General features: G+C 47.7%; 1 protein-coding gene across 1 annotated transcript in view; it reads right to left on the reverse strand.

Moving 5' to 3' along the window:
• RNF115 (ring finger protein 115) overlaps positions 1–22,893 on the reverse strand; it is a 46,270-nt gene that overhangs the window by 16,163 nt on the left and 7,214 nt on the right. The window contains exons 2-3 of the mRNA XM_063146117.1: positions 9,085–9,143; positions 5,382–5,439 (exon numbers count right to left, since the gene is read on the reverse strand). Coding sequence (XP_063002187.1) covers positions 5,382–5,439; positions 9,085–9,143 — 117 coding nt within the window. The remainder of the gene's footprint in view (positions 1–5,381; positions 5,440–9,084; positions 9,144–22,893) is intronic.

Below are 22,893 nucleotides of genomic sequence, written 5' to 3' on the forward strand. Positions count from 1 at the left end.
TGATGGTGCTATATAAATAAATAATAATAATAATAAGTTTGCCACTGAAATTGGACGACGAACTACCAATTCTATTGCTTACATTGCCACCATATTTCAGCAGTGGGGGCCATTCTAGAGCTAAGATCCCTGGGTCCTGGATCAGAGGCAATGCTAAGCCACAATTGAGCACTAATTATAAGCCTGAGGGAGCCCTGCCCTCTCCTGGCACAGGTGTGAGAAGGAAACTGGAAGTATCTGCTTCCATTTTTAAACTAACTCTGGTTAGTTTAAACTGTGGTTATTGAAACAAGCCAGGATCAAACTGTGGTTTGTGATCCTGGTTTGTTTCAACCAACCATAGTTTGAACTCTGGATTTAAGAGATTTTGTTACTTCCAAACCAGGCCCGTTTCTGTGAGTTCCACCATGAGGTAAATCCAGTAAATGTGTCGGCAGTCCAACTCCGGAACATAAACACAACCAGCTTTTGGGGCGCCTTCTAAAACCAGCCTCACAAACATCTGGAAATTACCAGAAGAAGGGAAGGCCTGAATTCAGCAAGTGTTCAGCTTGATCATAGGACTGCTGCACAAGTCAATGGCCCCCTCCCTTCTCCCAGACTCTGGGATATCCACCACAAAACCAGGATTCTTCTAGCAGAGAAATTGCGGGAATGCATTTCAGAAGCATGCAGGCAGAGAAGCGATGGAATTGCATACAGGAAGAGAGCTGGAATCTTTATCCTTCTTTTAGATTTAGCAATTTTGGAAACTATTTGCTAAGTTTTCTTTCAAGAACTACACTGGACGCTAAAACTGGGCTTAGTGCTGGTATGCTATGCAACCAGTTAGGCCCTGCTTGTAATTCAGCCCCAGTCTTAAAAACCAGAAGCAAGTAAATGCTAAATTATCACATCCATTTTACACCAATTTTAAAATCGCTACACTGGCTGCCAATTAGTTTCCGGGCAAAGTATAAAGTGTTGGTTATTACCTTTAAAGCCCTACACGGTTTGGGTTCAAGTTACCTGCGGGATCACCTTCTCCCATACAATCCGCCCCGCACACTCAGGTCATAGAATCATAGAATAGCAGAGTTGGAAGGGGCCTCCAAGGCCATCTAGTCCAACCCCCTGCTCAATGCAGGAATCCACCCTAAAGCACACCTGACAGATGGTTGTCCAGCTGCCTCTTGAAGGGCCTCTAGTGTGGGAGAGACCACAACCTCCCTAGTTAACTGATTCCACCGTCGCACTGCTCTAACAATCAGGAAGTTTTTCCTGATGTCCAGCCGGAATCTGGCTTCCTTTAACTTGAGCCCGTTATTCCGTGTCCTGCACTCTGGGAAGGGTTTATTCCAGTCAGCCAAAACTAGGCTGACAACTGTTACCCAGAGGACCTTCTCTTCCGCTGCCTCCAGACTCTGGAGTGGCCTGCCAGGGGAGATTTGTCAAGTTAATAGTCTTCCAGAATTTAAGAAAGCCATAAAGACTGATCTGTCGAACTTTCAGATGCCTTTTAATAATGTGCTGCCTTTTAATAATGTATTCAGTTTTAGAAGTTTTTAATCAATTACATGTATTTTATGGTGTTTCGTATTTGCGTTGTAGCCCGCCTCGATCCAGAGGGAGAGGTGGGTAAGAAATAAATAGATGATTCATGATGATGATGATGATGCCATTCTGTAAAAATAGGCAGCTCCACGACACATCAACTCACAGATCCTCAAAACAGAAAGACCAAACGGTCCCCTCAGCCTTGCGTGTCCCTGCCAGAAGCAGCAGCAGCAATAAGGCTATGACAGCTGAATCTGAGCTCAGAGAGGGAAACCAGGATGACGCCATCTGAAAAGGCAGTGGGTTGTGACACGCTGAGCAGAGACGCTAAATCCAGAACAAGCAGGCGTCCAGTAGCCATCCCAGCTGCCCGATGGGGAACTTTATTTTGAAGGGAGTTTTATTTTTAAGATAGCTTCCTGTGGCACTGAGGCTCTGGAACAAGCTCGGATGAGTTGAGAAAGAGGTGGACTTTTTAAACCTTTACTGCTTGGGCATCTCAATCTGACTTTCTTTTCTTTTTAAAAGTCAAGTTTCTGGCCCTCATGGTCTAAGTTCCTTGGAGGACTTAAACACATGCACAAAAAGGTACTAGCTTTAACAGAATGTGAACGGCTGATACGAACAAAGTTAAGGACCATAAAAAAGTACAAAATTTAATTCAAAGCAAATGAATTAAAATTGACAATATTTTCGCATAAGAGCACTTGTATTTCTAAATTGAACATCCAATGATTTGATAAAAAGTGCTCTTTTTCTAATAGTCAGACATGTTTTGACCAGAAGGTCCTCTTCAGTGGCCCAAAATCTAGGCTTGTATGTGCAAAGAACATTTATCAAGTGGGGCTGACTGCTTTGTATTAAATTTTGTACTTTTTATGACCCTTAACTCCTTGGAATAGTTGTCAGAATTCAGGCTTAAGCATTTCCCACAAACTCTATACAAATTCTGGTCTGGGCTGCTTTTTGATGATGGCTCAAAGACGGCACAGGATATTTGTACAGTTTTTTTTTTTTTATTTATTACATTTCTATGACACCCAATAGCCGGAGCTAATTTTAAACTTTTTATTTTAAGCTTTTTAAACACAGTTTGGCTTCCATGGGTATTTTGCTAGGACCTAGAGCTGCTGTAGAAGATTCCAAAATCCATGTAGTGTAGCTCCTTCATTGGGCCAACTCAAAGATCACAAAGAAATCTGCAAGCTTTCGAGATCTCCAAATCTCTTCATCAAGCGAGTTACAAAAGCAGATTGGAGAAGGGTGTGTGTGTGTGAAACTGACCAGATCTTATAGTCAGGACGTCTGCATAGTCAGAATATTAAGATGATATGGAAGAGGACGGACATGCAAATTGGGTTCAGCCAGGTGACATAATGCCAGGTCACAGGGCCAGGATCTCTTCTTGATCCTCCCAGAGTGCAGGACACGGAATAACGGGCTCAAGTTAAAGGAAGCCAGATTCCGGCTGGACATCAGGAAAAACTTCCTGACTGTTAGAGCAGTGCGACAATGGAATCAGCTACCTAGGGAGGTTGTGGGCTCTCCCACGCTAGAGGCATTCAAGAGGCAGCTGGACAACCATCTGTCAGGGATGCTTTAGGGATGCATTGAGCAGGGGGTTGGACTCGATGGCCTTGTAGGCCCCTTCCAACTCTGCTATTCTATGATTCTATGATTCTATGCTTTCAGGTCACCTGGCAGAGCCAAGGTTGAATGTCTGCAGCTCTTCCTCCTCCTCATCTTAAGACTCTGACCATGCAGGCATCCAGGCTTCAACATCTAGTTAGTCTCCCCCACCATCACCACCTGCTTTTTGAACCATCTTGCCTGATGAAGAGTTCTGGAGAACCTGAAACCTTGCACATTTGAACCTTGAGCAGGCTTAATAATTTTATTTTATTTTTTTACAGCGGACAGATTTAAGATTTTTTTCTTTCAACCAACACTGCTGCGTTTGTTTCTCCTTACAGGACAGGTGTTCTTCCTGCAACGGCAGTGCGCCATCTGGCATGACAGGCTGCAATGGGAGCAGCACAGCTCCCAAATCCTCTTCGGGTCCATGCGCTGACTGTGCGGTTCTCTGGCTCCCAGCTACTGGGTACAAGATGTAGTGATGGCCACCAACTTGGATGGTTTTAAAAGGGGGTTGGATAAATTCATGGAGGCGAAGGCCATCCATGGCTACTAGCCCTGATGGTTGTGTGCTATCTCCTGTAAGCCTGTGTGCACCAGTTGCTGGGGAACATGGGTGGGAGGGTGCTGTGGAACATGGGTGGGAGGGTGCTGTTGCACCATGTCCTGCTTGTTCCTCCCTGGCCGATGGCTGGTTGGCCACTGTGTGAATGTAGTGCTGGACTAGATGGACCCCTGGTCTGATCCAGCATCAGGGCACTTCTGATGTTCTGATGGTCTCCTGTCTTAACATATTGCTAGTCGTCATAACCATTAGGTATATGACATGACTGAAAGGAATATAAAAATGGTTCCAACCAAAAGGGGATAAAAACTCATACATTTAAGAGGAAGGATTGCAGAGGAAGCCCAAAGAAGCCCGCCCTCAGCATCTCCCCATCTAACCGCCAGCCCTCAAACTTCCCGTTCCTTTTCCCGCCCCACAACTTCAGCTCCAAGTCACTATGGCACCACAGAAAGAGGGCTGCACTAGGCCCTGACAACGCGGGGTTGAAATTCCCACCAGCTGACTGAGCGGGCAGCTGGTCGCTCTCTGTATAACCTACCTGCCTCGTCAGAGTAGACAGGTGTGACATTCATGCCACCCTGGGCATTTTCAACAATAAGAATTCAAATCGTATCAGCGAATGAGTTCACCCACTAACAAACGCTCAAAGTCATGCAAAGGCCCAAATTCTGGGCAATCGGGTTCTGTGCAGTGCTTCCAATTTTATCAGTAACCCACATAACAACCCTGTAAGGTAGGTCAGTCTTATTGGCCCATATTACGGCTGGGGCAGAGGACAGTAAGAGCATGGCAGGCCTCTAAGGCCTTCCACTGAAACAAGAACCAGACCAGGCTCTGCGTTCACCACAAGCACGTCTAGGCCCAAAGGTGGTTCCCGGTGCTGGCTGCCCCTCCCTTCTGCTAGCACCTCACCCACTCCTTCATGGGGGCCCGTGTCAGACTCCAAAACCGCATCTCAGGGGAATTCACAACAGTCATCCGCCTAAATATATAATCGCTTCGGCCCAGTGCTATAATTAACCTTGCTTGTGATGCATTTGCAAAATCCAGTGGGTCAGTCGTTCAAAACAAAAAGGAAAGGACCCCGTAGAACTCGCTTCCCTTTCATCTACGGAGTTTTAAAACAGAGCACTTGATGGCCTTGTAGGCCCCTTCCAGCTCTATTATTCTATGATTCTATCAGGTTCCCCCCAAGTGTCTTGCTAGTTCAGCAGGGGCTTCAGGTCTTGCACAAAATCATCTCAAACTTGAAGCTTCCAGTCTGTACTTTTAAACCATGACTGCCCCTTTCGTTATCAACTTCCCCTTGAAATGATTTGTTTATTTATTTATTAAATTTATACACCGCCCCATAGGCGAAGCTCTCTGGGCGATTTAGCCCCCTGGTTCCTGGTAACCCAAACAAAACCTCCATTAATGCAGAAGGGCCCATGCCTTTGCTTCCTCTGTACCCCGTGCTTTTTCTTACATTTCTCCTTCCACGGTACGCCCTGCCCCACGATGGTCTCCCATTGAGTCCCCAAGGAAAGCGCAGCGGTGGGAATGGGCGAGACGGCAAAAGCAAAGCCTCTGACTCATTTTGCCTTCATTGTACAACTGTTACCGAAACCCCCAGTCAAATTATTCATAGAAAAGGTCTCACCTCTGCAAACGGGGTGGACGGGCTGTCGTCGATTCCGCTGCCACCGCCTTCTAGAAAACTAAGCAGAGAAATCATTTGAGAGCACCGGTGTGATTCCAGAAATATAACAGCCAAAGCCCGCCTTGCAGGGGTGGGGCAGGGGGGACTAAACATAGGCTGAAGGCTACGTAAGCAACATTCTCAGGGAGGGAGCAAGATGAAACCTCTGTATGTGTGTGCACACACACACACACAAAATACATGGGCTAAAGAAATTGTGTGATATCAATATTGTCTATTAACATATGATCCTAGTTCTTCCCGAAAGAAGCTTGATTTCAGCAGAGCCGTACAACAACCCTGCGAAGTAGGTTAGGCTGAGAGCAGCTTAGGTGGACCATGGCACCAACTACTTATTTTTAGTCAAGAAGGAAGCTGAGCTTGGGAGTTCCTAGCCTGTCCGTTTCCAACCTGGTGACCTTCATTTCATTTGTATACCGCCAGACAAAACTCTTGGGTGGTTTACCAAGATTAAAACCTTAAATGTACAGTATAGTAGCATAATATTAAAAAAGACATATAAATAATTAGAACAAACAATTAAAAAATCCCATGACCCAATAAAATCCCTAAAATATGTTGTCAAATGCCCGTAAAGAGAGGAATTTAAACAATAAGAATTCAACCTGGCACTGGAAAGAGGGCAGTGCCAGCTCCAGGCAGACTTCACCAGGGAGAGTGTTCCAGAAGGCCCTCTCCCTCTCCTCTGAACCTCCCTCGGAGGAGGCACTTGGAGAATGGCCTCAGATGACGATCATAATGTCTGGGTAGGGTCATACTTCAGGTGTGTTGGACTACAACTCCCATCAGCCCCACTCAGCATACTGACTGAGGTTGCTGGATGCTGGAGTCCAAGACAGCTAGAGGACAGCAGGTTGGGGACAGCTGAGCGAGTCACTGCCCCACACGGATTCCCAGATGTTACAGGCGGCAAACAGGAAGTATCTCATTTAGTGAGGCTCCATATTACCTGTGCTGGTTGTGCTGAGGGCTTCTACTGCCTGTATTGGCCAGGCAGCAATCAGGGCGTTAAAAAGCGTAGATTCACAAGCAATTGGAACCATCATGTGGAATGCTGATTGCGTGCCAGTCATTTTTACTGATTTTATTTATTTACAATATTTCTTGGTCACCTTTCAGTGCCGAATCCCCTCCCAGGGGATTACGTGAAAACACTTGAAATATTAAAATACATGAAAACACTTGAAACATTGTTTTTGTATATTGCTTTTAAGTGTTTTTATCTTATGTGAACCGCCCAGAGAGCTTCAGCTATGGGGCGGTCTACAAATGCAATAAATAAATGAATAAATAAAATAAATATTAAAAGCAATAAAAACATAAACACGATACAACAGCAATAAAATCCAACAATAAAACCAGCAATAACAAGGACAGCAACAGCAAGATGACCATGGTAAAATAAAACGTTTTCAAGGCCTTCTTAAACAGACTGCAGTGACAGAGCATGGTGGACCTCTGATGGCAACTTGTTCCAAAGGTGTTGGGCCACCATGGAGAAGGCCCTCTCATGTGTGGCCACCCACCTAATTGCTCTCATGGGTGGGCAGGTGAAAAGGGCCTCTCTTTCTGATCTTAAAGTGAGGGCAGGCTGATATGGGTGAAGGCGGTCCTTCAAGTAGCTTGGTCCCAAACCGTTTAGAGCTTTAAAGGTCAAAAAACCAGCACTTTGAATTGGGCTTGGAAACACACCAGTAACCAGTGCAGCTGGTGCAGTATAGGCATTATATGATCAAATCACAATGCACCCACCGATACTCGGGTGGCCGCATTCTGCACCAGCTGAAGTTTCTGAACTGTCTTCAAAGGCAGCCCCACGTACTGAGCATTACAGTAGTCCAGCCTGGATGTGACTAGTACGTGGATAACTGAGGCAAGGTCCGTCTTTTCCTTTTGAGTCTTTTAAATTGTAGGCTTGCAGGCAGGGACTCATTATTAATCTTTGCAAGGCGCTCTTGTGTGCCTTTATTGGCTGAAGAGCAGGTAAAAAAATAATGTAAAGAAAGAAATGTAAGCCAATTTACCTCGGCCCAAGCTCCTGCAGTTTTTGATGAGGGTGTTATATATGTTAATGCAAGTCTCTACAGGGATGCCTTGCATAGTTCTTTCACGCTAAAGAACAACAGGTTCTTAATTGAGTTCCAAGATGATACCAGTTTATATCAGGAGTGAAGGAGGGCCTTTGGGCGAAAAAGTAGTCTTTACTCACACACACAAGACAGCTTAATATTCCCATTTCACAGATGAAGGGAATGAGGCTGAAAATGACTGCCACATTCATAGTAAAGGTTGCATTTGAACCTGCGCCTTTTAAGGCCCAAATCCTGAGTACCGCAACACCCTGGCTCTCGGTAGAACGTTCTCAGAGAACGAAATGTGTGTCTTTCGCAACAGCAAACACCCTTCCCTCCACTGTGGCAGGAAAGGCAGATACACAGGCAAATTCGACACGTTAACGGAGGAAATAAATAGCCGTGATGGAAAAGTGGACTTTCTACATCTATCAGCAGTCCACCTCCGAGTACCAGACACCGGGGACAAACCCAGAAGGGCTGTTACCCTTTGTCCTTTGTTTGTGAGATTCCCAGACGCATCTGGCTGTCCTCTCTTGGAAACAGAATGCTGGACTCGGGGAACCTTGGTCCAATCTAGCAGGACTCTGGTATTCTTATGACCAGAGCTGGGGGGACGACGACGACGACCACAGTACCACAGATTCCCACGCACAGCACTGAATCTGCGCAAGGCTGAACTGACACTTCCAAATTCCAAAGCGACGAGGTGTCGGGGGGGGGGGGGGGGAAGAGCGAGGAGTGTGGCAGTTTTTCCAGCCAGAAGGTGACACTGAGTCAGACCTCTCAAGGACTGTTTCCAAATTTGGCAGCCAGATCTAGTAGTTTCTTCGTTGTTGTTTTTTTAAATCTAGCATGCAAGTCACCAATTGCTCAGGACAAAATATATCCCAGGTATTTTGCTGGCATAATTTTCCATTCCTAACCGCCAGCTCCCTCCCTCTCTGGTCACAGTCAAAAGGCAGCAAGTGCAGGATCGGACCTTGGAGAGAGAGAGAAATGAGCACCTCCTTCCTAACGTCACTGCTTCCCCCACCCTGCTGAAAGGATCCCCAGCCCTCCCCGATGACACTTCCTTCTGCCCGGGTTAAAGCACAGGGCTCACTTTGTGAACAGCAAAGTCCTCCATTTACACAGCCCAGATGCTCTCTCCCATTGGCTTGTGCTGGAGCCAGGGCTCTGCGTCTGGACCGTTTTGTGGAAGCGCAGAAAACCCAGAGAATGGACGTGCTCCCTAGCCAAACACAGCTGCCGGCCTGTGGGGGTAGTTACAGGTGCAACTACATGCATAAGAACATCAGAATAGCCCTGATCCTGGATCAGACCGAGGGTCCATCTAGTCCAGCACTCGGTTCACACAGCGGACGACCAGCTGTCGACCAGGGACCCACAAGCAGGACATGGTGCAACAGCACCTCCCTACCCATGTTCCCCAGCAACTGGTGCACACAGGCTTACTGCCTCGACGCCTGGCGTCTACTGCATACAACGGCGGCCAGTTTTCAGATTTTTTTTTTTAAAAAAAAAGCAGCATGACAATCTACCGAAGCATTTTGGACGATGAAAGATACCTGGAATCATCTGTCACTTCTTCAATAAAGCCGGAATCACATCTGGGACAGGTGTACTCCTGCAAAAAGGAGAGAGAGAGAGAGAGAGAGAGAGAGAGAGAGAGAGAGAGAGGGTAGTTTTAGGCCGGGAATAATCTCAGATGGAAACTATGCCACACAAAAGCAAGCCGCAACAGGCAGGTGAAGGCCTGGGACCCGGCCTGGGACCCCTTCAACACCCCACCCCAAAGGGAAGCTTATCCCTCCTCCACAGAAAGGCTTCACATAATTTCTTCTTATTAAGGGACCCCTTTTCTTCCCCCCCCCCCTGAAGAATTTCCTAGCTTGGGGAAGAGAGACAGGAGCACCGGCAACTCTTCTGGTTTCACGTGTTCTGTGCTGTTTACTCAATCTTTAAAACCATCGACGGCCCCGAAGCGTCAAGAGAGGCCCCAGAGGGAGGAAAGATGCCAGGAGCTTTAAGTCAGGGGTGGTCAGAAGGTAAACCTCCAGATGGTTTGGACTTCAACTCCCAGAAGCCCCTGCACCAACAGGCCAGGAATGGGAGTTCGTCCAAAACAACTGGAGATGTTCTCTCTGCCCACCACTATCCAACGGTGCAGCTAACAGCTTCACAGCCATCCCCAATTCCCAGGCAATCCTGGAAAATGTAGTTCGGAGACTGTGTCCGGGTCCGGATGATCAACTGGGGGGGAAAACACCATGTTGTTTCACCTGCACTGACCGGTCGCATGGCCAGGATTGCCCTAATTACCCTGCATTGGGTAAGGTGGATCCCTGCACTGAGCAGGGGGTTGGACTCAATGGCCTTAGAGGCCGCCTTCCAGCTCAGCTATTCTATGATTCTATACTTGCACCACATCACAGGCCGCTCCGTCGTCTGAGCCCAGTGCATGACATGGGTGTAGTGCATTTTCACCCACCCTACAAACCACAGCTTGCGGTAGAGGTGGTAGGGTGAGTGAAAATGCACTACTCCCGCACCGGGTGCCAGGTTCAGACTACACAGTGCGGGTAAGTAGGTTAATTCCATTTGTGCGACGGGCTGTGTTGGCTCATCTTCCGAACAACCCTGTGTGTGCACATTGCAGAGGACCACTGACAAAGGCTGCGTTCGGACAACACAACGGTCAATGGTGGGTTAATAGTCAACGCCACAGTTGATTATTGAGGAAACGTGATCATAATCAACCGTGGTGTGGATTCAGGCCCGCGTCGAGCTGACTATTAATCAATCGTGTGTTTGACTGATACAGCCCCTGCCCTCTCTCCCCTTCCCTCAGTCTTCCCGCCGGTATCCCATCAGCCATTGCGAGTTCCGCTGGCTGGACGAGAACAGCAGCCTCCACTTAGGCCGCTCTCGCCAGGAGATTCTGCAGACGCCAAAATAACCAACTGTGTGCGGCGAAATAGTCAACGGTGCCCGAACTTACGACACGGTCACTAACGGCGGCTCAAATAATCAACTCTGCACAGCGTTGGTGAGTTGTGTTATTTCAGCCGAAGAAACAACCGTGGTGTGAAAAGATCCCGACAGACGACACAATAACTAACCATTGACTATTTAACCCACGATTGGTTATCGTCTCCTCTGAACCCAGTCAGAGAATTCTCAGCATGTGTGAAAACTACAACCCTCTGAATTCTTTGAGAAAGCTCAGGGTTCTCAAAACGGTTGGATGCACCCAGTGAAAGCTGGAATTCCCTCTCAATGAAACACCCCCACCACCACCCCCGGCCGAGGGTTAGAAGTATCACGCCTACTATTAAAAGTTAAGATTCCAGCCCTAGAATTCCACCCTTCCCTGCTCTGAGCGGCACCACGGGGCTCACGTCCCGCTTGCAGGCTTTCTGGACACATGCGGGAATGGAACGCAGGTCTGACCCAGTCAAGCAACGCTGATGTCTGAAATACATAGAATTCAAGCGCGCCGGTGAGCTTGGCTTGAGAACCCGTACCACGAACCCCAGCTCTGCTTTTCTATAGAGTTCCAATTATTATTATTATTATTATTTATTTATATAGCACCATCAATGTACATGGTGCTGTACAGAGTAAAACAGTAAATAGCAAGGCCCTGCCGCATAGGCTTACAATCTAATAAAATCATAGTAAAACAATAAGGAGGGGAAGAGAATGCCAACAGGCACAGGGTAGGGTAAGCAGGCACAGGGTAGGGAAAAACTAACAGTAGAAAGTCCGCACAACATCAAGTTTTAAAAGCTTTAGGAAAAAGAAAAGTTTTTAGTTGAGCTTTAAAAGCTGCGGTTGAACTTGTAGTTCTCAAATGTTCTGGAAGAGCGTTCCAGGCGTAAGGGGCAGCAGAAGAAAATGGACGAAGCCGAGCAAGGGAAGTAGAGGCCCTTGGGCAGGCGAGAAACATGGCATCAGAGGAGCGAAGAGCACGAGCGGGGCAATAGTGTGAGATGAGAGAGGAGGTCCTTGCACAGTGCCCCTCCATGATCCATTCATGTTACAACCACCCTAGCAGGAGGGCAACTCTTAGGGCAGTGTTGGGGAGCCTTGTTTGCCGAGCTGAGACGTCCTGGGGTTGCACGCCAAGGTGAGGAGCTAGACAGAGATCCAGGGAGCCACAACACAGGAATTCTGCCAAGTTCGGAGGCATACTTCCCGGTCTAAAGATAGCCTTTATCTCTTCTCAATAAGCCTTCAGATAACGGCTTCGTAACTGCTGGAGAGCAGCCCCGGGGAGACGCAAAAAGCCTTCCCAATTACTTCAGTGCCAATTAAGGGGTGCGATGCTTCTCAGCGCCAACAGAGCCCCGGGGGAATTAGCCCTGGAGAGCAGGCGGGCATCGCCTCGGAGGGCACCACAGGCAAGCCGCAGGGCGGAAATCGACAGACCGCGGCACATGAAGGGCCACTGTGCGTTCAAGCCATCTTCCCAAGTGCAAGAAACAGAGAAGGAAGAACATAACATCAGAAGAGCCCTGAGGCTGGATCAGACCAGGGTCCATCTAGTCCAGCGTTCTGTTCACACGGGGGCCAAGCAGCTGTAGACCAGGGACCAACAAAGCAGGACATGGTGCAGCACCCATGTTCCCCAGCAACTGGTGTATATATAGGCTTACTGGCTCAGATACTGGAGGTAGCACCTAGCCATCAGGGCTAGTAGCCATGGATGGCATTCTCTTAGAGGAATTCTTTATCCAACCCTCTTTTGAAGCCATCCAAATTGGGGGCCATCCCCACGACTTGCAGTAGCGAATTCCATAGTTTGACTCTGTCCTGGGTGAAGAAGTCCTTCCTTTCATCCTGAATCTCCCACCAATCAGCTTCATGAGACGACCCAGTTGGGTTCTAGTATTCCCCAAGTGATAGAGGTGTACACATGCATAGTGTAGAGCAGCCTTCCTCAACCTGGGGCGCTCCAGATGTGTTGGACTACAACTCCCAGAATGCCGCAGCCAGCTGGCTGGGGCATTCTGGGAGATGCAGTCCAACACATCTGGAGCGCCCCAGGTTGAGGAAGGCTGCTCTACACCATGCATGTGTACACCTCTATCACTTGGGGAGTCATTTACCACACCATCAAAACTCATGGCACACGGCTTCCTTAAATGGCCTTCATCCTCTCCTCTGACATGGAAACCTTGCGGTGAACAGCTCCGACTCTAAAAACCATGAATGGTATAGAGCAGCCTTCTGCCTGTATTGGACTAGAACCCAAAGCCCCAGGCTGGCGAAAGCTGCTTGGGTGGGGGGCAGAGAGAGAACGCCATTGTCTCCTTGCCTTTCTCTCTCTGCCTCCTCTATAGCAGACTTTCCCAGCCTGGGGCTTTGGGTTCTAGTCCAACACACCCAGAAGGATGCTCTCTACCATTCATGGTTAACAAGCCACCCTGTGGAAAATATCCTGTGTTCAGACAACACATTGTAGGTTGTTTAGCCAGTGTGGTGTAGTGGCTAAAGTGTCAGACTGGGAGCCGGGAGATCTGGGTTCGAGTCCCCACTCGGCAATGAAAACCCACTGGGTGACTTTGGGCCAGTCACAGGCTCTCAGCCCAGCCCACCACACAGGGTTGCTGTTGTGATGATAAAATGGAGAGGAGGAGGAGAATTATGTACACCGCCTTGGGTTCCTTGGAGGAAAAAAGGCGGGATATAAATCCAATAATAAATAAAATGAATAAATTGTAGGTTGTTTGTTGAACCACGGGTGAGTGTGTTGTCTGAACACAGCCAGGGTGGCTTGTTAACCATGCAGTGTGGCTTATTTTTCTCAAACAAGCCATGTTGATAACCCACGGTTTGTTGCTGGGTTGTTCTGGGTGGTTAACAAGCCACACTGCATAGTTATCAGGCCATGCTGACTGCGTTCAGACAACACGATAACCTACCCTACGGAAAGTGTGCTGTGTTCAGACAACAGGCTAATCCATGGATCAACAAGCCACTCACGATTCAAAACAACCCACTCTCAACCACTGAGTGTGGGTTAATGTGTTGTGTGAACAGCCCCAATCAAACAACCAAATCTCCATTGATTATGAGCAGTGGGGGGGGGGGGGGGAATCAATTCAAACTTTCCCAGAAACTCCTTATCACTGAACCTGCCCGCATGTTTTTTTTCCCTAGATGTAGAACTTGGGCATTTATCCCTATTCAATTTCATTCTGTTGTTTTCAGCCCAGCACTCCAGCCTATCAAGATCACTTTGAAGTTTGTTTCTGTCTCCCAGGGTATTAGCTATCCCACCCAATTTGGTGTCATCTGCAAATTTGATCAGCGTTCCCTGCACCTCCTCGTCCAAATCATTCATAAAAATGTTGAAGAGCACTGGGCCCAGGACTGAGCCCTGTGGCCCCCATGATCACATGGGCAAGTTTAAAGAACTAATTGGCAGGTTTTAAGTACGCAGGGGCAAGTTCTAAGAGTGTAAAAAACCACACTAGGAAAAGCCCTGCTGAATCAGATCAAGGGTCATTCTAGTCCAACATCCTGTTTTACATGGTGGCCAACCAGATCTCTCCAGGAAACCCACAAGGGATGCATGAAGGAAAGAGCCCTCCCTTCTTTTTGTCCTCAGCCACTGGGAATCAAAACACTTTCTATTCTCTGAACTGGGAAATTCCAGATCGCAATTATGACAAATAGCTGCTGGTGGTCCCATTTTTTCTGTGCCTATTTGTTTCATTGGACAACTGCCAAATTCTAGACCTGGCTTACACATCCCAGCTACCCAGAGTTTGAACAAACCCTGGGTAATCGTGGAGTGAGCGAGCACGCTGGCTTCTGGCCACCCGCCAACTCTCGCTCAACTAAACAGCACAGGGACGCTCCATCCTAGAATGGTTGTCTATGATGTCAGAACCTGGAATTGCAGGTTTGTTCTTGGGCTAAAGTTGTGAGTTGTTCCTCCCCCAACAACCTACAATTCCAGGTCTGGACATTACGGACAGCATCCCAGAGGCTGAGTCCCTTGGGCAGGTGGTTGGGAGTCAGTATGCTTCATTCACAACAACCCACGGTTTAACAAACCAGGGGTTGTTGCGACGTGTGAACTGGGATCTAGAATTAAGGCAGGGAGAAACAGTATTCTCTGTCCGGTTTCCCCACACCAGACCAGATTTTCTCCCCCGACACGCCCAACGGAAAGCCATCCACAAAGCCTTCCCGATGTTTTGGACTACAACGGGGAATCGTTGGAGATGATGGGAGTTCCTTCGTGTTTTAGAAGACTGAGTTCTTACTGGTTCCTTCTACTCTGGAGAGAAAATGGTCCATCGCTACACTGGTCCCATCATGATCTGTTGAACTGAGGGTGCTCTTCTGAATTCAACAGCCACAAGCCAAATTTTTATTTTATTTATTTTTATTTATTTATCATATTTATATTAACATTTGGGGAGGCAGAAACACAGCGGCTGGGTTCACACAACCGGCTAACCCACACTCAGTGGTTGAGTGTGGGTCGTTGTTGAAGTGCAGGTTGTTTACTGAACTGTGGGTTGGCGTGTTGTCCAAACTGAGGACATTTTCTGCAGGGTGGCTTGTTACCCTCCCCAAACAACACAACAACAAGGTCCTCAAGGTGGCTTGTTCAAGAAAAATAAGCCACCCTGCATGGTTAACAAGCCACCCTGCTAAACATCTCCTAGGTTTGGACAACACACTAACCTATACTTCAACAACCCACACTCAACCACTGAACGGCTGCATTCAGACAACACGATAGTCAACAGTGGGGTAATAATCAACTCAACAGTTGTTTATCTAGGGGGGAGTCCCCACACATGGTAATAATCAATTGTGGTGTGGATTAGGATCAGCGTTGACTATTAGTCCATGCTGAGTTGACTCACTCATCCCCCACGCTTGTTCTCCCCCTCAGTCCTCCCTCTAGTATCCCATCAGCCACTGCTGCCAAAAATCTATCCTGCCAGCTAGACTAGAGCGGCAGCCACCGCTTCGACTGCTCTTACCTTGTGACTCTGTGGCTAACAGAATAACCAACAGTGGCCAAGGAAATAACCAACGGTGCCCTTCAGACAACACGATAACCAATGGTGGTTCAAATAGCCAAGTCTGCACAGTGTTGGCTATTTGCGTTGGTGGCCAAATAGCCAGCCATTGGTTAAAAAACTCCCTTCACACAAGACGATAACCCACGGTGGGTTAAATAACCAACCATCAACTCTTTAAACCGCCATTAGTTATCGTGTTGTCTGAACCCAGTCCATGTGGGTTAGCGTGTTGTTTGAACCGAGCTAATGGCACAACTGCCTTTGTGGTGGAGATCTGCCCAGGCAACTCAGCAGAGACGTTGCAAAGTGCAGTTGCCAGCTTTAATGAGCAGATTGATCAATTAAAGCTGTCACTGGTAGAAGGAGAAGAGACTAAATCGAGAACGTCCTCTAGGCGTATTTGCTGGGCTGTTTTTGTGATGTTTGCTCCAGAATGAGGGAGCAAATAAAATTAACAGTAGGCTTCCCTTCTAACAGTTACCCAGCCAGGTGCAGCAGAACCGCCACAGCCAGAACCCGAGTGCTTGCAAGCTTGAAGCAATCACGGAAACAAACATTTGATCCATGAAGTGCCAAGTAAACATGGAACTCCCTGAATGCCTAGTTGCGGGTAGCTTGTTCAAAACTACCATCTGCTAATAGTGATGTGCTTTTTTGCATTCTACAAGTACAATCATAGTATAGCTGAGTTGGAAGGGGCCTATAAGGCCATCGAGTCCAACTCCCTGCTCATTGCAGGAATCTACTTTAAAGCATCCCAGACAGATGGCTGTCCAGCTGCCTCTCAAATGCCTCTAGTGTGGGAGAGCCCACGATCTCCCTAGGCAATTGGTTCCATTGTCGTACTGCTCGAACAATCAGGAAGTTTTTCCTGATGTCCTGCTGGAATCTGGCTTCCTGTAACTTGAGCCCGTTATTCCGTGTCCTGCGCTCTGGGAGGATCGAGAAGAGATCCTGGCCCTCCTCTGTGTGACCACCTTTCAAGGACTTGAAGAGTGCTATCATGTCTCCCTTCAATCTTCTCTTCTCCAGGCTAAACATACCCAGTTCTTTCAGTCTCTCCTCATAGGGCTTTGTTTCCAGATCCCTGATCATCCTCGTTGCCCTCCTCTGAACACGCTCCAGCTTGTCTGCATCCTTCTTGAAGTGCGGTGCCCAGAACTGGACGCAATACTCAATAATCTGAATCCCATAAAAAAGTAGCATGAGCACCAACGTTTAAACTTCAATACGTGCTCTATCCCCTTCATACATTTCAATTGCATCAAAGCGATTGCATCGCAGCCTCAACCCGCCAGCTGTTATGCCGCTTAGTCAGTTTTATTCACACCTCTCGATGCACACCACTGTTCAGGCTGCACAACGCCAGCAACACTGACATACATAATACATGGAGATCGCCTATTCTCTTACCAAAACCCAGCCAACTTCTCAGAGACACGCAACACCTGTTTCAATGGCGCCTGGTGACTCTCAGCGGCCAAAAGGGATGGAAAACCGCCACCACTTTGGGCCCATCCCATAATACGCCAACGCTTTATGGCAGTCGTTCTCTAACTGTCTATCTTTCCCCTCTGCCGAAGGACCACAGGGAAGTGGTCTACACACTCTGTTTGTAAGAGAGGTTGGTCTGACCCTACATGAATTGACAGGGAGTTCTATGAATGTTAGTCTCCAGCCCTTTCAGATGTATGTTTAGGCCTGACTTGCAAAAAAGGAACTCCCGCTCTCACACATTTAATTCTTTATAAACATAAGAAGCGTCAAACGCATTATGGAAGCCTACGTTGCATCGCCCCTCCGTCCATTTGAGATACCTGACAAACTTGTATAAAAGATCAGTGTCCTAGAAAATGAACTTCAGGGTGCAATCCTACGCCTGCTTAGACAGAAAAAAGTCCTACAACTCCCAGCATGCCCAAGCTGGCTGATGCATGCTGGGAGATGTAGGACTTTTATCTAATGTAAGTGCCCTGCTGGATCAGACCGAGGGTCCATCTCGTCCAGCACTCTGTTCACACAGGGGCCAACCAGCTGTCGACCAGGGACCCACAAGCAGGACATGGTGCAACAGCACCCTCCCACCCATGTTCCCCAGCTTACTGTTGGATCCTGGAATGGATCCTGGTTATGTTTTCCATTGATTTGTTAATTGCGGAGGATCTGGAGGAACAGAAGACTCAGCAGAAACTTAAAGGTCAACTCTACACCTGGACATTGAGTGTCATAATTGAATAATTGTTTAACTGTCTTCAATTAAGGGTTGCAAGGAGTTGCATCATTGTACAGGTTGTCTTTAAAAGTAAATGTATTTTCATGTGAAGGCATAACTTCCATGTCCCTTACCCAACTTGATGTGAGCTGTATTGACTGACCGTTTTGTAAGTATTTGTATCTGTACTGCCATAACTAAATTATATATTTATTTGCCAGTAAAAGGTTTATTTTAACCTACAAAAATCTCTGTCTTAATTCACGTCTTTGCTGGCTTGGCTGAGAACCGCTGCAATCTCTGCTAGTCTCTGGAAGGCCCAGACAGAGACTTAACACAAAAGGTTATGTGCCAGAAACCCAGTCTGTGCCATAACTAATCAGCTTCTAAAGCCATAACTCAACACTTACTGCCTCACATGTTGTAGCACATAGCTATCAGGGCTAGTAGCCATGGATAGCCTTCTCCTCCTGGAATTTGTCCAACCCGCTTGTAAAGCCATCCAAATTAGGGACCATCACCACATCCTGTGGTAGTGAATTCCATAGTTTAATTATGTGTTGTGTGAAGAAGTCCTTCCTTTGATCAGTCCCACCAATCAGCTTCATAGGATGAGCCCTTTGGGTTCTAGTATTATGGGAGAGGAGAAAAATGTCTCCCTAGCCACATCCTCCACGCCAGGCATCATTTTGTCCACCTCTATCATGTCTCCCCTTAGCCACCATTTTTCCAAGCTAAACAATCCCAGCTCTTGCAACCTTCCCTCATAGGGGAGATGCTTCAGCCCCTTAATCCTTTGAGTTGCCCTTTTCTGCACTCTTTCCAGCTCTATAATATCCTTTTTAGGTGTGGTGACCAGAACTGTACACAGTATTCTAAGTGTGGTCGCACCACAGATTTGTATAAGGGCAGTACGATACTGGCCGTTTTATTTTCAGTTCTTTTTCTTATAATGCCTAACATGGAGTTTGCCTTCGTTACAGCAGCCGCACAGTGGGTGGACATTTTCACCGAGCTGTTCACCACAACCCCAAGATCTCTTTCTTGTTTGGTCACCGCCAGCTCAGATCCCATCAGTTTATACTTGAAGTTGGGTGGTTTTATTGCCCCAACGTGCATCACCTTACACTCGCTTCCATTGAACCGCATCTGCCATTTGGACGCCTGCCCTCCCAGCTTGGAGAGATCCCTTTGGAGCTCCTCACAATCCCTTTGTGTTTTAACAACCTTAACTATTCTGGTGTCATCGGCAAACTTGGCCACTTCACTGCTCACTCCTAATTCCAGATCGTCTTAACAGGCATAGGATTGTGCCCTAAATTATTCTCAACTGCTCTGTTAGTTTTATAAGTACTTACGCTGCAATCCCATAGTTCTTAAACATTGACACAACCCACCTTTTTGCAGCAACAGGTTAACAGGGCCACGCCACTGGAGTTTCCCTTCCAAAGAAACTTTTACTTCCAGTTTCGCGTCTTGACCTGTATCTTTGTCAGCAAAAGTGAAAGCAACAACAGAAAAATCCCTCAACACAGAACAGCCTTCCCCAGCCTGGTGTCATTGAGATATTGAATTACAACTCCCAATATCCCCAGCCAGCATGGGAATGGTGGTCTCTGTAGTCCAATATATCTGGAAGACACAAGGTAGGGGAAGGTAGTTAAAAACCGCGTGCTTCCTGGCCATCCCTTGACACCTTCGCCTCTCTCCCATTCGTTGCTTCCTGCGCAGCCAAACTGCAACTGCACGTTGCTTCGCTCTCTCTGTAAAGTACCACGTTCATTCAAAAGCGCTGCAGAAATAGCAGTCACTAAAAGCCAAACTAAACTGGGTCTTTTACTGCCTTGCAGAAAATAGACTTCATTCGAGGGCAGGTGTTCTGAAAATGTCCCGACTCTCGAGGAAAACCTTCTCCCCACTTTCTGATGAGAAACCCCTACACGCATCTGCCATGGGGGGCTTCTACTTTCCTCAGGGGACTGTGAGACGTATTCTAGGACAGGATGGGCCAAATTCAGCCTTACGTCGTCTACATCTTTTAACAGAACGGACGCAAGCCCTCCAAAAGTGCCCCCTCTTCCTTGGCATGGCGGCATACACCTGCAACCTACGGACGTCCAAAACAGACGCCGGAGAGAATGCCGCGATGCAGCCCCCCTGCTGCGTGAGCGCCACGATCCCGCTGCCCCATGGCCAGCCCTTCCGCACAGCAGAGCCGTGGAAGAAGCGGCTCTTGATGAAACAAGCAAGTGAAAAGCCTCCGGACAGCGGAGGGCTGAAGCGGGCGCCGCAGCGGCGTTTCCCCTCTCTTTAAAATGACGGCTTGCTCCGATTTCTCTTCCACAGGGAGAGAAGGCGTTGGGCAGGCTTCAGCGAAGGGCTGGAAAATCCCCGGCACCCGGTTAGCGTAATGCCTAGGGGTTCGGAGCTGGAGTCAGGGATGGATCTGAAACTCCTCCCCAAGCAGAAAGCCCAAATGTCACCCCTCCTTGACAACACTGGGATGCCCTCCTCTCGACCTCAAAGGGCTTTGTGCGGGAGAACTTCCTCAGTCATAGTACCCTGCATCAGTCCCCTATCCTGCCTCAGCTGATGTAGCAGAGAGATTAAGAGACTAAAGACACAATCCTATGCAGGTTTAGAGAGGAAAACGGCCTAGAACTCCCAGCTGGGGCCCGCTGAGAGGCCTAGGCCTTCTTTCTGTGTAAACATGTATAGGATTGCACATGAAACTAGGGGAACATGGGTGGGAGGGTGCTGTTGCACCATGTCCTGCTTGTTCATCCCTGGCCAATGGCTGGTTGGCCACTGTGTGAGCAGAGTGCTGGGCAAGATGGACCCTTGGTCTGATCCAGCATCAGGGCACTTCTGATGTTCTTAGGGATCAAAAAGTCACAACTCAAATCTCACCGCTGCCATTTATTCCTGTGTGTAGAAACTCAGGCCTCTGAGTCAAATTTGCTCCAGCCCCTTTGCGCCCAGCCAGGGATCATTTAGCGGTCCTTCCCTTTCGTGCACAGTTCCTCCCATTCTGAAAGGGTGAAACGCCTCTGCAAATGCTTAATATCAGTGAGAGCCTTAAACGGAGCCAGAGAGTTTCTCTAAAACCAGACTCAGGCTGAAAGTGGTTCTGTGACACTGCCATAGGCAACGCTCCCCCCCTTCCCCGTCAGCCTTTCTTTCTACAATGGGCTTACCTACCTCGCAGGATCGTTGTAAATCTTTCAATAGGATTATTGCGCGCAAAGCCCTCCAGACACTCAAAAAGTATTACTTTTATTCCGGCCTTTCTTCCAAAGAGCTCAGAAACCCATACATGATTATAGATTATAGGCTGGGAGACAGTGCCTAGCCCAAAGTCACCCAGTGTGCAAGGCTTATACTGTCAGGATTTGAACCCAGGTCTCTCCCCAGCCGCAAGTGCAATGCTGCCCCCGACGCCGCCTTGTCCCATGCTCTGTGCCGGCAGCTCAACATGTTTTCTAGCTCCGTTTGAACGTGCAGTTGCTACGCAGTGCCCGAAGCAATCTGGCCCTTCACCCGAATGATAAATTTGGGATTATTCCCATTGCAACAGATAAGGAAACAGAGGCCCCGGAAGCAAAGCGACTCACCCAAGTGCTAGATGGGAGCCTGTAACAAAACCAGATGGAGGAAGTGATTATCTCATTTGGTCAAACACATTCACACCAAGAGGAATTTGCCTAAGGCGGTTGAAGGAATCGCCCCAGAGAGGCAGACCTCGCTTTCTCACACTCCTGGCTTCCAAAATATAAGTACTTCACAGTCCTGGATTCCAGCATCTATTGTTCTTTTATTCCTAAATTAGCAGTAGCTTTTGCAGTTTGACGAGCCCCGTCCTGAAACAATGGCTGGCATTTGGGTACAGGAAGCGAAAGGAGGAGGATTATACAGAATTCTGAACCGTTTTGATTGTGGATACAAACATTACCCCACTGGTGATAAGGCAGAGAGAGTTGTCAAGAAGCGTAAGCACTTCTCAGAAACAACAAACAGAAAGCAAAAGTATGTGGCTAGTTTCAGCTCAGTGCATGTGTAGGCCAACAGATCAACTACAGGACAAAGTTCTTGGGGAAGCTTACGCATATTATGAAATCTGCATCAATTATGCAGGATTTCATGTATTTATTTACTGGCACAGTTTATTCAACATCATTAAAGGAAGCAAAAAACCCCTCAAATCTCCACCTGGAAATACTGCTTGGCTGTACCGGACAACTTCCAAGTCATTACAAAAACATCGGCCACGTCCCATAACATGACGACCTTAAAGGCTCGCAACTTTATTTTTCTTTAAAGGAAAAGAATGAACATTAAGATGTTCAGCGATGCACCCGACGCCACATTTTTCGGCTGGCATTGCGCGCATACCGGATCGGCGTTTGTATATGACTAGCTTAGATTCTTGGCCTACTACAGAAAAAGCATCAGCGACATCGGGCAATCCTGAACTGCAGCTACGGGAAGCGAAAGGCCGTGAGGGGGTTTGGGGTGGCGTATTTGCTGAAACAAAAAGACAGCCGAAACACAGCACAGGAAAACTGCCGAGGTCAGCAGTAGAAAAGGGAGCTAAGCACAAATAGAAGAGAGAATGTACTGCTAGGAGGTGGGGGGGAAGCCAGACAAAAATGCTAGAATGAGGTGGAAAGAAATTAAGACTTGCAGGATAATACTTTGGGTTTTTTAATGAGAATGTCAAAATCCATCAACGGCAGCCTGGTGCGAAAAACGACGCTTGGAATTAAAGATTTCTGAACGGAGGAATTTGTTTTGAGTACCAGAAGGGACTGGAGCGCATAGATTTTCTACATGCAAGAACATCAGAAGAGCCCTGCTGGATCAGTTCAGGATTGCCCGATGAATCTTGCACCCATCAGCTTCATGGGGTGACCCCATTCGGTTCTAGTATTTTGAGAGAGGAGAGAAAAATATCTCCCCTTCCACATTCTCCACACCAGCAATAATTTTGCACATCTCTATCCTGTCTCCTCTCAGCCTCCTTTTCTCCAAGCTGAACAATCCCAGCTGTTGTCACCTTCCCTCACAGGGAGATGCTCCAGACCCTGGATCATTTGAGTTGCCTTTTT

The sequence above is a fragment of the Elgaria multicarinata genome, chromosome 21 (genome assembly GCF_023053635.1).
Source record: "Elgaria multicarinata webbii isolate HBS135686 ecotype San Diego chromosome 21, rElgMul1.1.pri, whole genome shotgun sequence".
NCBI classification, from domain to species: domain Eukaryota; kingdom Metazoa; phylum Chordata; class Lepidosauria; order Squamata; family Anguidae; genus Elgaria; species Elgaria multicarinata.